This window comes from Pygoscelis adeliae, unplaced genomic scaffold (genome assembly GCF_000699105.1).
Source record: "Pygoscelis adeliae isolate BGI_AS28 unplaced genomic scaffold, ASM69910v1 Scaffold414, whole genome shotgun sequence".
Taxonomy (NCBI): domain Eukaryota; kingdom Metazoa; phylum Chordata; class Aves; order Sphenisciformes; family Spheniscidae; genus Pygoscelis; species Pygoscelis adeliae.
Window position 1 is genome coordinate 596,056 of NW_008824673.1, and position 11,561 is coordinate 607,616.

Sequence of the window (11,561 nt, forward strand, 5' to 3'; positions counted from 1 at the left end):
CAGCCTGAGGTTACGGGGTCTGTGGGGTGGCGCGGCTGCTCGCAGCTATTATCTGCCTGACTTGGTCCGCGGGCGCTCCCAGGTTTCCCGACACATCTTGGATGGTGTGTTTGTTTTTTAATGTGCTCTAAGTGGAAATTCCTTCCCTCCCCCTTCACTCACACACAACCCACCCAGACGTGAGCACCAGAAACACAAGCCCCAACACAAGTCAAGCACCATGTCCCCCGTCTAGAAGCTAGTAAAAAATGTATTACCTAAAAATATCTTTTCAAGAGGTGATTTAAAACAGCAAAGTCTCTTGGCAAGAGGAAATGGAGATGAGGAATATCTCAGGGCTGAAGAAGCCCTTGGGACCACGCAGCCCTGCAAAAAGCTCAGATCTCCGATACACAAATTGGACCTCTGCAGGAAGAGAAATGCTATGGGGTGTTTGAACAGGGCTGTGCCTTCTTCCAGCGAGCAGAGAGCTGCAGGGGGCTCAGCTGCAAGGGGCTCTGCATCCCCTACGCCCCCCAAAAATTCCCATCCGCACGTGGCCGTGTCTCGGATGGGCGTTTGCTACGCACACCACCCCAGCTCAGGCAGGCTCATGGCCGGAGCCAGACCTCAAACCCCGTCTGGCTCATTGCTGCTGAGCTGTGGGATGCCCCCAGCTGCCCCCGCAGCCTCTGCGCCACAGTTAAGTGAGGACTCGTGCATGGGCCGGCTGGTCCAAAAGATGCACTGATCCCTTTTCCCCGGCCTCAGGGAACGGCACCGCCGACATGAGTCACCAGCACCAGCCCCTGGAGCAATTAAGCCGAATGAGTAATCTTCAGTTAGAGAGCTGTAAGGGGGAGAAAATAATGATAGACGCCTCCTAAGGAGAGTTCGGTGCAGGAAAACTTTTGAATAAAACCATTCACATATATTAATTACTATGTTAATTATTGCTGTGGGGACTTGGAGCTTTCTGCTCCCACTCGCAGCAGCCCCTCTCGCTCCCGGATAGGCGCAGCCTTCGCGGGGCGAATCCTCCCCGTGCGCCTGCCGGTTGCAGAGCCCTGCCCGACCGCGGCTTCGCTTCGTCTTCCTCCTCCCTGAGCCTTTGCTGAGCCCGAGCCTCTTGTCAACGAGCAAAAATTTGGACAAACCAGGAAGAAATGTCAAAGATGATGGAGGGAAGGAAGAGCCACCAGGCAAACCTCAAACGTGCATTTCTCTGACACCTTTGTGCACACACGCAACTGGTTTGCACATCCAAGTGAAGGATTAGGCACCAACGCATGCTGCCCCAGCTCTGCAAGCCCAAGCGTTCAAAAGAAATCATGAACGAGGCTCTAAAAGCCACGGAGGTAAAATCAGTGACCGCTTCTGGGATCATTTCTGTTTGCATTTTGCTTTGGGAGCTCTTGTTGGGTTTTTTCTGTGAAACCATCAAGGACTACGCATTAAAAAAATGGGGGTGTTTTGGTGTGAAAAGAGGAGCTCCCTGTAATGACAGGACTGCACAGGGTGGAAGTGTTGAATATTGAAAGCCTTGTGCTAAATCCTCCGAAAGCTGGTGTTACAGGGTGGTTTCCCACCCCAAGGGTCCCGGTGAGGACCAGGAGCTGCGGGCAGAGACTGAGCCTCTGAGCAGGGCTCATTTTTGGGGGGTTCTGGGTCTCTGCGGGGCCAAGCGGGGCAGAGAGCGGCACGGGGCGAAAGTCGTGTCCGCGGGGCCGGCTGGCGCGGCGGCACGCACTGACCGTTTTCCCTGTGCTGGAAGGAAGGCGAAAACTCTTTGGCAGTGATCCTGGCGATCCGCGCTTCCTCCTGAGCTTTCTGCGCCGCCGTCACAGCCGCCTCCGCCTTGGCCCTGGAGTGAGAGGTCCTGCAAGGCAACCAGAGAGACAAGGACCGCGTGAGGCAGCTTCCTTCCGCAGACCGAGGCACGGAGAAACCCAAATTGCCCCCACGAAACCCCTTTGCTCCGACCCCCTTTGGCCGCGATGGAGGAGCCGCTGCCGGGAGCTGGGGCTCATTGGGGAACGGGGTGATGTGACATTGGTAACATGTTCACGAACTGCTTCTCAGTCTGCAAATTGCCCAGGCGATTTGGAAACAGGGACAAGATGCTTTGTTCCCCCGGGGATGCATCACCCCGAAGCAGGCTGGTCCCCCCCATCACGCAGCCCTCTGCAGGGGACCCCAGCCCGGCAGACAGCTGCAGCAATCTCTGCATGCACCTCCCGTGAGCCTCTGGGGCTGAAGGCCTGAATTTAAAGCCGGTGGGTTTTTTTTAAACCAAAAACATTTGCTTTTGGATGAAAAAGTGACGATTTCCACCCCCGCCACCACACGTTTTGTGTAAAACACTGGATGTAAATACAAGCGCGGCTTGTCACCAAGAGCAGAGGTAGGAGCGGGGGCTTGCCATCGGTACCGCCTCTACCACCCCTTAACACGTCTTTATCAGGGCTTTTTTTTTTTTTTTCACTCTGGATGAGTGACCGTCCCCTGCACTCACCCATTACCGGCGATTCCCCAGACACTCACGTTTGGTATTTCATCCCATCGCTCAGGATTTACACCCTCTCACGCAGCCCCTCTGCAGTGTTCCTGTCAGCATCCTTCGGAGGCTGGTTTGCCCCTTCCCCTTAGCTGAGCTATCGAGGCACTTGAAAAAAAAAGCCTGTTCCTACCCACCCTGGTGCAGGCAGCGTTATAAATAGCTCAGCTGATTTCTTTTCCCTCCAAAATCAGACCCTCCATCTCCTTTAATCATTTTTTTTTTTCTGCCGCTCTCTGAATTCCCTCTAATTTTTCGACATCTGCTCGGAGAGGAGTGCCATTTCTGACAGGCTCCTATAAATGGAAAATAGGGCTAGTAATGTGCCTGGCGTTGCATCGTGCAGCACAAGCCGGGGATACAAAACCGGGCGTGTGTGCGTCTGTGTGCTGTCACCTCTTTGAGCTGGGGCGAGACGCCTGGTCCCTGCCCCCGGAGCCGACCTGTCACTTGTTTTCAAGTGCTGACAAGTTGTCTTTGCTCTAATAACTGCTTTATTTATATAAATTGGCTGCTTTGGAGTAGCCAAGGGAGCGGATACGACGCGTTCTCCCGGAGCTATCGAAGGTGGTGGAGGGGCCGCGGCGGTGCTGCTGCAGGCCCCCCATGACCTATGCAACCAAAAATTGGTTTTAAATGTTTTTTTACCCACCCTGGATCCAGCGCTTACTCTGCTCCACACTCCTGCAGGGTTGGAAGAGTGGACAAGCATGTTACAGCCCCATCCCCTGGCAGTTATCCCAGCTCGGCTCTTTTAGGAGGAGCAGGGATGCTCTGAGCAGGAGCTACAGCAAACTGCTGGGAGAGGAGGTGCAAACTGCTCCTGTTTTTGGCGCAAACGTGGTCGGTGGGAAAGGCTGAGGCATCAGACCCGCCAATTAAACCACCCCAGTGCCAAGAACGCTGCCACCCGAGGCTTAAAATTAAGATGCTGACTCTTTGAGGGTGTTAAAACGGCTGGCATCTTCCACAGGAGCTTCTCGGTGGTCTGGACGTCGGCTCCTGAAGATCCTCCATCCGTTTATCCCTCCGCCATCTCCTTGAACTGGAAACTGTTCAGGGAAGGGACCGTCCCTCCCATACTGCAGCACATTTATACAGCAGGCTGCCGGTCCCCGCTGGCCTGATACAAAGGATTAATAACGTCTGATAGTGTCTGGACCAAACTCAGCAGGCAGGATTACATGCTGCCTCCCTAAACTCCTCCCCAGAGATGCAACTGGAGGCAGTTATCTGTCACTTCTTGCCAGGGAAGGAGGCTGGAAGCGCTGAAAAGCAGCTTGTGCCACTTCCAAGGGTCCTGGGGACACACGAAGGTGTCTGCAGAGCGGGAGGTTGCGCTGGAAGAGCATACGTGGAGCCACCACCCAAGCCACGCTCCCTTCTCCAGCATTCATCACCTCCCCTTTTTTCACCAAAATGGGTCAAAATCACCATCCCTGGGGGATGGATGGATTTCCATCCCTGGAAAACTCGCTCCAATGACTTCTAGACTAGTCCATCCCTGTGGACTCCAGGATCAGCCCAGGAAGAGCAGCAACGTGGGGCTTCGGCCCAGAAAGAGTTAAAAATCAATCCCATTAATTAAGCCATCTCCTATCTAAAATATATTCAATACCCACAAAGCGGATATAACCGAGCACTACGCAGAGGCGCAGGCAGGCTTAATTGTTTGTAATGCTCTCTAAGATGCTTGGAGGAGAGGCGCCGTCGGAGTGAAAAGCAGAATTATGGTGATCTATACGTTGCATAATAATAAAATACATAAGTATTCCCAAATAAATGCAAGTAATCCAGTTAGTGTTCGCATGACTTTGTCACATACTAAATTTAACAGCTGTCTCCTTTATACATGCCTGCTGCTCGTAGCGTGCGCTAAATCTTAATTCCCCAGTTAATTGCTTGAGTTTATTTCCTTGTAAAGTGGGTCTTTCTCCACGACAAATAGACGGGGCCCGATCTAATCACTCTTCTCCTCCTGCCGTAAGCGCTGCCATAAATCTTTCCCAGACAGAGACACCATCCTGGAAACCACAGTCAAAATAAGGCTGGATCCTTCCCTATGGATTCATCACAGCTGGGGGAGGAGGCTGGGGATGATCAGAGGGGGGAGGAATTAAACAGATCCTCTCGCATCGCTCCTTCGTTGCCTCCCATGGTGTCCTCCGTCCCGTAACGAGCCCACCGGACAAAGGCTGTTGTCTGCAAGAGCATGGTACCCCTCTCGTCTTGTCTGAGCTGATTAAAAGTTGCACATCAGCTCGAAGGTGCCCGTCTGGGTTTCTTCTGCCATCGATGGACGAGCAGGGGAGAAGGAGCGACGCATCCCGGGATGATGGAGGTGGCCGGAGCTCTCTGAACACCAGCACACGCAAGCGCAGAGGGACTTTTGAGGATGGTTACAACCTCTAAATCTCATTTTAGTGCACTTGGCCATCCAAGCTGAACTGGGGGAGGGTGTTTCGGCAAGGATGGGGCTGGGAAGAGCCAGAGGGGTGATGGCGGGGGGTGGTATAAACCAGCTCTCGAGACCCAAGGGTCCGGTTTGGGTTGGGGCAGGGAGTCCATGCTGGGACAGGCTTGGGATATTTTATTTATTAATTTTTTGCCCAGCTGACTCACTCTTCTCGGAGGATGACCGGGCAAGTGGTCAAACTGGCAAGAAGAGCTGGCAGGAGGCAGGGAAAAATTGCAACCAAACAGATTTCTGTAAATCTTTGCAGATCTCTTGTGATTTGGCCAGGGCTGACAGGAGAAGGGATAATACCTGTCAGCGGTTCGTAATGCCAATTTTATCAGCTCCGGCTAATCTATAAGCTGGAATTAACTGATTTGAAAGGAAGAACTTGGCTTTTTAGGAACGCCAACAGCGACTCTGGCCTGGCTTTGCATGCGTGAGGAGCTTCTGCTGCAAATCCGATGCTCAGGGCCGGTTTAGCCAAAAAGGGGTGAACTCTCAGCAAAATCTGTGGCACCTGATGGTCTCGGGAAGAAACGAAGCAAAATTAAAACCAGGCAAGGCTTGAGTGGTGTCTAGGTTAATGGACCGCTTTGGCAGGAGAACAAGTGGGACAAACCGCTTAAAAATTAGGCTGGAAATTAGAGCAAGTTTACATACCACCAGAAATATTTCTGAATGGAGACGGGTCTGTTCGGGAGTCATAAGCACGATGCCTGTAATTGCAGGGATGGCACCCGATGCCACAAGAAACCCGTTTCATTTCTGAGTCCTTCACCTCCATCCAGCTTTCTCTGAGCGCAGCGGTAGTGCAAAGGGTGAGCTGGAACCAGATGAGGGACTCACCATCCTTGTTCCCGTTTTCTCTTGCATTCCCATATGAGAAACAGGCTCTTCTTCGATAAAAATAGGTAACAGACTCTTTGAGCAAAAGTATGTCTGGGGCCCAAGGAAGCTGTGCGCTAGACGCAGGGGGAAATCTGCATTATTTGTGGTTTCAATGCGAAAAAGCATCATGTGGGCAAGATTTCTGGAAAAGAAGGTCTGTTTCCCAAAATTCACGTGGCAGCTCTTGCTGGGGGATTTCCGTTCTTTTGCAGGCAAACTCCTTGCTTCTCTGACGTCCCCGTGAACTCAAAGCTCGGCCGAGGGATCCCTTGCTCAGTGGGATTTAGGCTTGACAGGGAAGTACAAAAATGCTGCTTTATTGCTCGTGTTTGTCGGGATCCTGCTGCAGGGATGGAAACGGCCAGCCCTCCTCCATCCCATGCCGAGAGCTGATGGAAACCTCTCCTGAGCTCTCCAGATCGTCCAAACTCCTTGACAGGAGCGCACATGAGGCTGCAAGAAGACCTAAACCATTTGCTCAGTACTGAGCTGATTTCAACAGGACTATTAGGGTTTAATCTTTTCTACCTTGTTTGCGTACCTACAAATCAACCCTCTCGCAAGGGAGCTCAAAAAATCAAGCTCCTGGTAACTACAAAGGAGTTGTAGTCTTCTCCCCCTTGTTTTGCATTTGCTTAGCTCAGATGGACAGACTGATCTAACTGTCCAGAGCTTAGAAATGAAGTAAGAAAGCTGAGATCAAAAGAAAATTATTAAAACTGTTATTAAAGCCTTCTTCCGTGCAGCTTTTTTAATTCCTCCTACCGTATAAAAGGAGAAAACCCTGCGGTCCATGTTTTCATGGAAAACATGCAGACCCGCCACGTGCCATCTTCACCGAAGGCTTCACTCCAGCAGACGAGCGCTGCTGGCTCGCAGGCACGCACAAGTGGCGAGGATGGAGTTAACCAGGCAGTGAGCTCATCCTGGGACATAACGAACAGCCTCAAGTTTTCCTAAGGGGCCAGGCTGGCTCCATTGGATTCGCTTTGTCTCTCAGGTCAATACATAATCAGGCAGCTTTCTGGGGTTTTTTAAATGCATCTTTATCTTCCTATAGGAGGAATGTTTTCTCCCTCCATTACAGAGGTTCATGTATTTTTCAAACGGCAAAATTCAATTAAAACATACACTAGCTGCAAGAAAATACTTCAGGGAAAATTCAGAGAGAGCATTTGCAGGGCATTCAAGACTTTGGTGCTTTGCTCTCCCCTCTGACCGCAGCGGTGGCTGCAGCCGGCCTGACTCAAGGGTGCACAGAGAAGCATCGGGATGCACTTTGTCCTGGGAAGGGATGGCTGGATGAGGCGAGGAAAAGGAGCTTTTCAGTCCAGCCACCCCATGTGCAAAAACCAGGCTTGCATGAGCACGAGTCCCTCAACTGTGTTGACTCAGCCAGGGGTTATTTTACGCTCCCACCAGCACAGCAGAGAGCAGGATCCAGCCCTAATTGCATCAAGCCGAGACACACCAAGAAACACAAAGCAAAAGTCCCCAAGTGATCGATGCCGGTAACTGAACCCTAGAGCCGAAGGGCGAGGGGGAGCACTGATGCAACCCTCTCCCAAGGCTATCCGATCGCTCCGCACCCCGCAGCGAAGCAGAGGCATTTCCAGCTCCAGACCCTGCCGGTGTGGGATCGATAGCTGCAACCAGCACCGGGGAGGGACGGGGAGGCGGAAGGAGGCTCTGCCTGCTCAGGGCAGTATCTCAAACCCTGCCTGCAAGGAGGGGAGGCTTGGCTGGTCTTCATGCTCTCCTAGATGGGACAAATTGGGACTGAATTATTAATAGCCGCTGCAGACTGTCTGGCTTCTACCTCCGCGGGAGCATCTCTGATTTAGGGCAGAGCTGGGGAGAGCTGCAGCGCCGGTCCTGCCTCCCTTTGCCCCTGGCATGGGCTTCGGCTCGGCAGCCTTCATCAGGCACAGCATCCCGCATCCAGCACCCCTCTAGCCCCAAAAGACTGGCGCGATAACCTGACTGCAAGGGCTGGGGTAGGTGCGACCCAGGGCCAGGCTCTGTCTAGACATTTCCTTCAGGGAGTGGGGAGATGGCAGCAATTAACGACCTGTTTGTTATTTTCCCGATCTGGCATTTATTGCCCTGATAAAACCCACTCTTAATTCCAGCTTGACTCTTTTCACAGTTCTCCTGGCTTGGTTGTTACTGCACTAGGCTTGCCTTCAGTGATTTGTGAAGGCAGTAATACAGTACCAGTACTCAGGGGGTGGAATATTAGACACACCAATTAGCTATCTGTGCATAAATTCCCATTTACCTGCTTATCACAAGCATATTTGCCTTGCCCGCTTCCTCCGTCTGCTTTTTCTTCCACCCCCCCATCGCTGGAATTCTTAATCAAGAGAAAAAAGCAGCTAATGTGACCTCTGACATGACGTAATGCAGCCAGAAACGTCTGCTCTGGCTCTTTGCAGCCAGACAGAAAGCAGGTGCTGTGCATAGCAAAGAGAAAGCCTGGCTTCCCCACGCCCGCTGCCGGACTTTCCGGCTCCGGATGGAGATTTTGGGGTGGGAGGATGGACCACCCCTGCCTGAGCCCTGTGTACCTGCGGGGAGCAATGAGCACCGGGAGGAGGAGGAGGAGGAAACCTCCCATCAGCGAGACAGCAAGAGGGAAGGGTTGGGGATGGCTGGGATGGCACGGGGCAGAGGGGATAGTTATTGCAGGCTCTGAAAAAAATTGCTCTGAAAGTCACATTTTAAAAGACAAGTTCTGAATTTAAAAAAAAAATAGAATAGTCAAACCCTTTAATCCCGAAAAAAAATACCTCCATGCGCTTGTTTGTTATTGCCCAAGAATAATGCAAAATCCAGAGAAGCCTGGAAAATGTGGTCAAAAGCCCAAATCTGAGTTTCCCTGTGGTTTTACACTGGGAAATGTAACGCTACGGGGGGAAACCATTCCCAAGCCAGCTGGGAGACCTCGCGGAGAGCAGGTGCCTGTGGCCCAGCTGGGGTATGGAATGCATGAGGTCTCCGAAATTCATGGAAACGGGGATAGAGCCAGTTCCCATTTAGCTCGTTGCTCCAGGCACCTGTGCCAGATTCTTCTCTACCTTTATATTTTTGGAGCTTACAAATGGAGATCGAATTCACCAAGGCGTCGTTTGCCATTTTGCACTGAAATACCATTTTTTTAATCCGAGTAAGGGAAAAAAACATGCCAGGCTGTGTCCTTCTGTCCTGTTCCTTGCCTTTAAGTAGACAAAATGAGTTTCGCTGGAGAACTGAATTCACAACACGTAACGGTGCAAAGTCATGGACGGTGACTTGGGCGACAGGGATGGGCCGCAATCAAATGGCACGTCCCCAAAATTCTGGGAGAAACATGGCCCAAACCGCAGCCCACAGCAGGCAGCGAGTTGCATCGTGACCGTCTCGGCTGCTCCCATCCCCGCGCATCCCCCGGGACCCTGAGCTGGGTCCTTCCCAGCGGAGAAGGATGAGAGCGGCCGAAGGGCCGTAACGCCACGATCCTCTCCAGCTTGCCTTATTGCCATCATCCCAGATCGGTCATGGGGCTGCTCGGATTTGTTTATTTTATCCCTGCTGTTGCTAAACAAAAAATGCCAGTCCTGGCACAAGAAAATCAAACTCCCATCGACTTCAGAGGGCTGGGCCAGGTGGAGCTGGTACCCAAAGGCACATCTGCCCCCGTTAGACAGGATGCTGCCAGCATCTCTCTCTGGCCAAGGGACACGCAGAATAAGCAGAGCCAGGCGGACCCGTGCGTTTCCCTCCCAGTGGGTTTCCTTCCTTTTAATTTTTTGCCCCCTGGCAAGGGCAAAGCTGATGGGTCCTTCGCACCGGAGATAATGCGCAAGCTGCCCTGAGATGTTATTTACAGCTCGCAAGATAATTAACATCTGGAGAGGGAGTCTCATCTCCTGCCATCTGTCACCTGTAATGAAGCTACGGAGGATGCAGGTGAGCAACGCGGCCAGGCAGTACCTGCCCGTCCCGGTCCTTCGGTGCCTGCCAGCCCAGACCCGTGCACAGGAGCTGGGCTTCGCCGAGGAAGAAGGACAGCTTTGATGCCGTCGTCCCCACCGCTGCCCCAGCCTGACCGATCAAAGGAGGCAGGTTTGGCTTTGCCCCAGACCTGGCACTTTGCTGGCTCCAACACGGCAGCGACGGGCAGCAGTGCTCGGTTGGGGCTCTCTCCCCTCTCCCAAATCAGACACGGAGGCAGCAAGAGCAAACTCCAGCTCCGGGGACAGAGTCTCCCTTTTTCTTATAAACTGGGGAAGGCATGAGATAATTGTGGTGGTGCTGGGAGCGTCATTATCTCCTGGAGAGCGATGAGTGGTGATGCAAAACCTGCAGGAACCCGCTCGGAGCAGGGTTTGGGAAGAGTTAGTTTCAAGGAAGGGAAAGGAGTGAGCAGGGGGGATGCTGCCTGCTTTCCAGCTATCATGGTTTGGATGGGGCAGGTTTCCATGATTTTACTGGATAATTGTCATGCACATAATGGAAAAGGCGACTGCCCATTTTGATAGCACGGGAGGAAATGGGAAACACTGACGTCCCCCTCTTCATCCCCTGCTCTCGCAGAGTGCCAGCAGACAGGCCTCCACGCACGCGTCCCAAAGGCACAACCACGCCGCAAACGCGCCTCTAACCCTGTGCAAAAATAGCGCATTACAAACGATCCTGCCACATTCAGGCAGGAGGCAAAACAGGTTGGAAGAAATCACTAACAACCCTCGGAAAGGAAAAAATAAAGAAGAAGAAAAAGCCCAAGAAAAAGCAAGCGAAGGCACAAAATCTCCAGGGAACCTGGGCAGCGCTGGATCATCCACACACTGCAGATCTATACTGTCTGTATTAAATGCAAAAAAAGAACAGCAGAAAAGCCCTACATCAATGCCGCATTCGGGTGGAGATTTTTAAATGCACAACAGGCCAAGTTATAGCTCCCCAAGCAGCCATAACTCAGCCTGCTCGGACATGTGTAGCGTTGAGTTTGGCTGTACATGCTGCTGACTGTAACGACTTCAGGCTGGATCCTGCATTCCGGTTGCATTGCCTTGTCTCCGGGCAAGGCTGGTTCCAAAGGCGGCACTGCCAAAACCCTCGCGAGCCCGTCCCTGTGCGTAGGGGCTGCTCGTTATGCCGGGGAGACGCCAGTTTTTTGATGGGAGGCTTGACCATGGTGGGTCTAGATAGCTGGCTTGGTGTAACTTTACCCAGCCTCCTGGATTTCTCGAGGAGAGGAGGGTAGAGACGCGGTCGGGACATGATCACCCCCAGTCCAGCTACAAATTTGGAGCAACCTTTGCAGGATGGATGAAGGCTGTTAGAAAAAGCCTGGCTCGCTGTGACCTGGAGGATACCAGGTGCCTCCTCCTGCCATGACCTGCCCCAGGCTGCAGGTCAAAAGATGGAGGATTTGGTGGACCATCAGCATCCCACCCTGACCTCCACCATCAGAAGGCTCCCCAAAACAGCTCGTTCCTCCCTGTTTTTCACACTGACCTCCTCGGTTGGCTGATGCCGCGCACGGGATGAAGAGTGGGATGGAAACCTCAATGCCAAAGGTGCAAAATGCAGCACAGAGAGAGAAACTCAACCAGGCCATGGGCGAAGGGAGCCGAGGGAGCCTCTTGTCTGCCTCTAGGGAAGCTTTGAGGAGCCATCGGCACAGTCCAACCC

At 52.6% G+C, this 11,561-nt stretch overlaps 1 protein-coding gene across 1 annotated transcript in view; it reads right to left on the reverse strand.

Annotated features, from left to right (window-relative positions):
• Positions 1-11,561, reverse strand: part of JPH3 (junctophilin 3) — a 58,461-nt gene that overhangs the window by 17,510 nt on the left and 29,390 nt on the right. Inside the window, exon 3 of the mRNA XM_009323040.1 lies at positions 1,734-1,858. Within this exon, the coding sequence (XP_009321315.1) occupies positions 1,734-1,858 (125 nt within the window). The remainder of the gene's footprint in view (positions 1-1,733; positions 1,859-11,561) is intronic.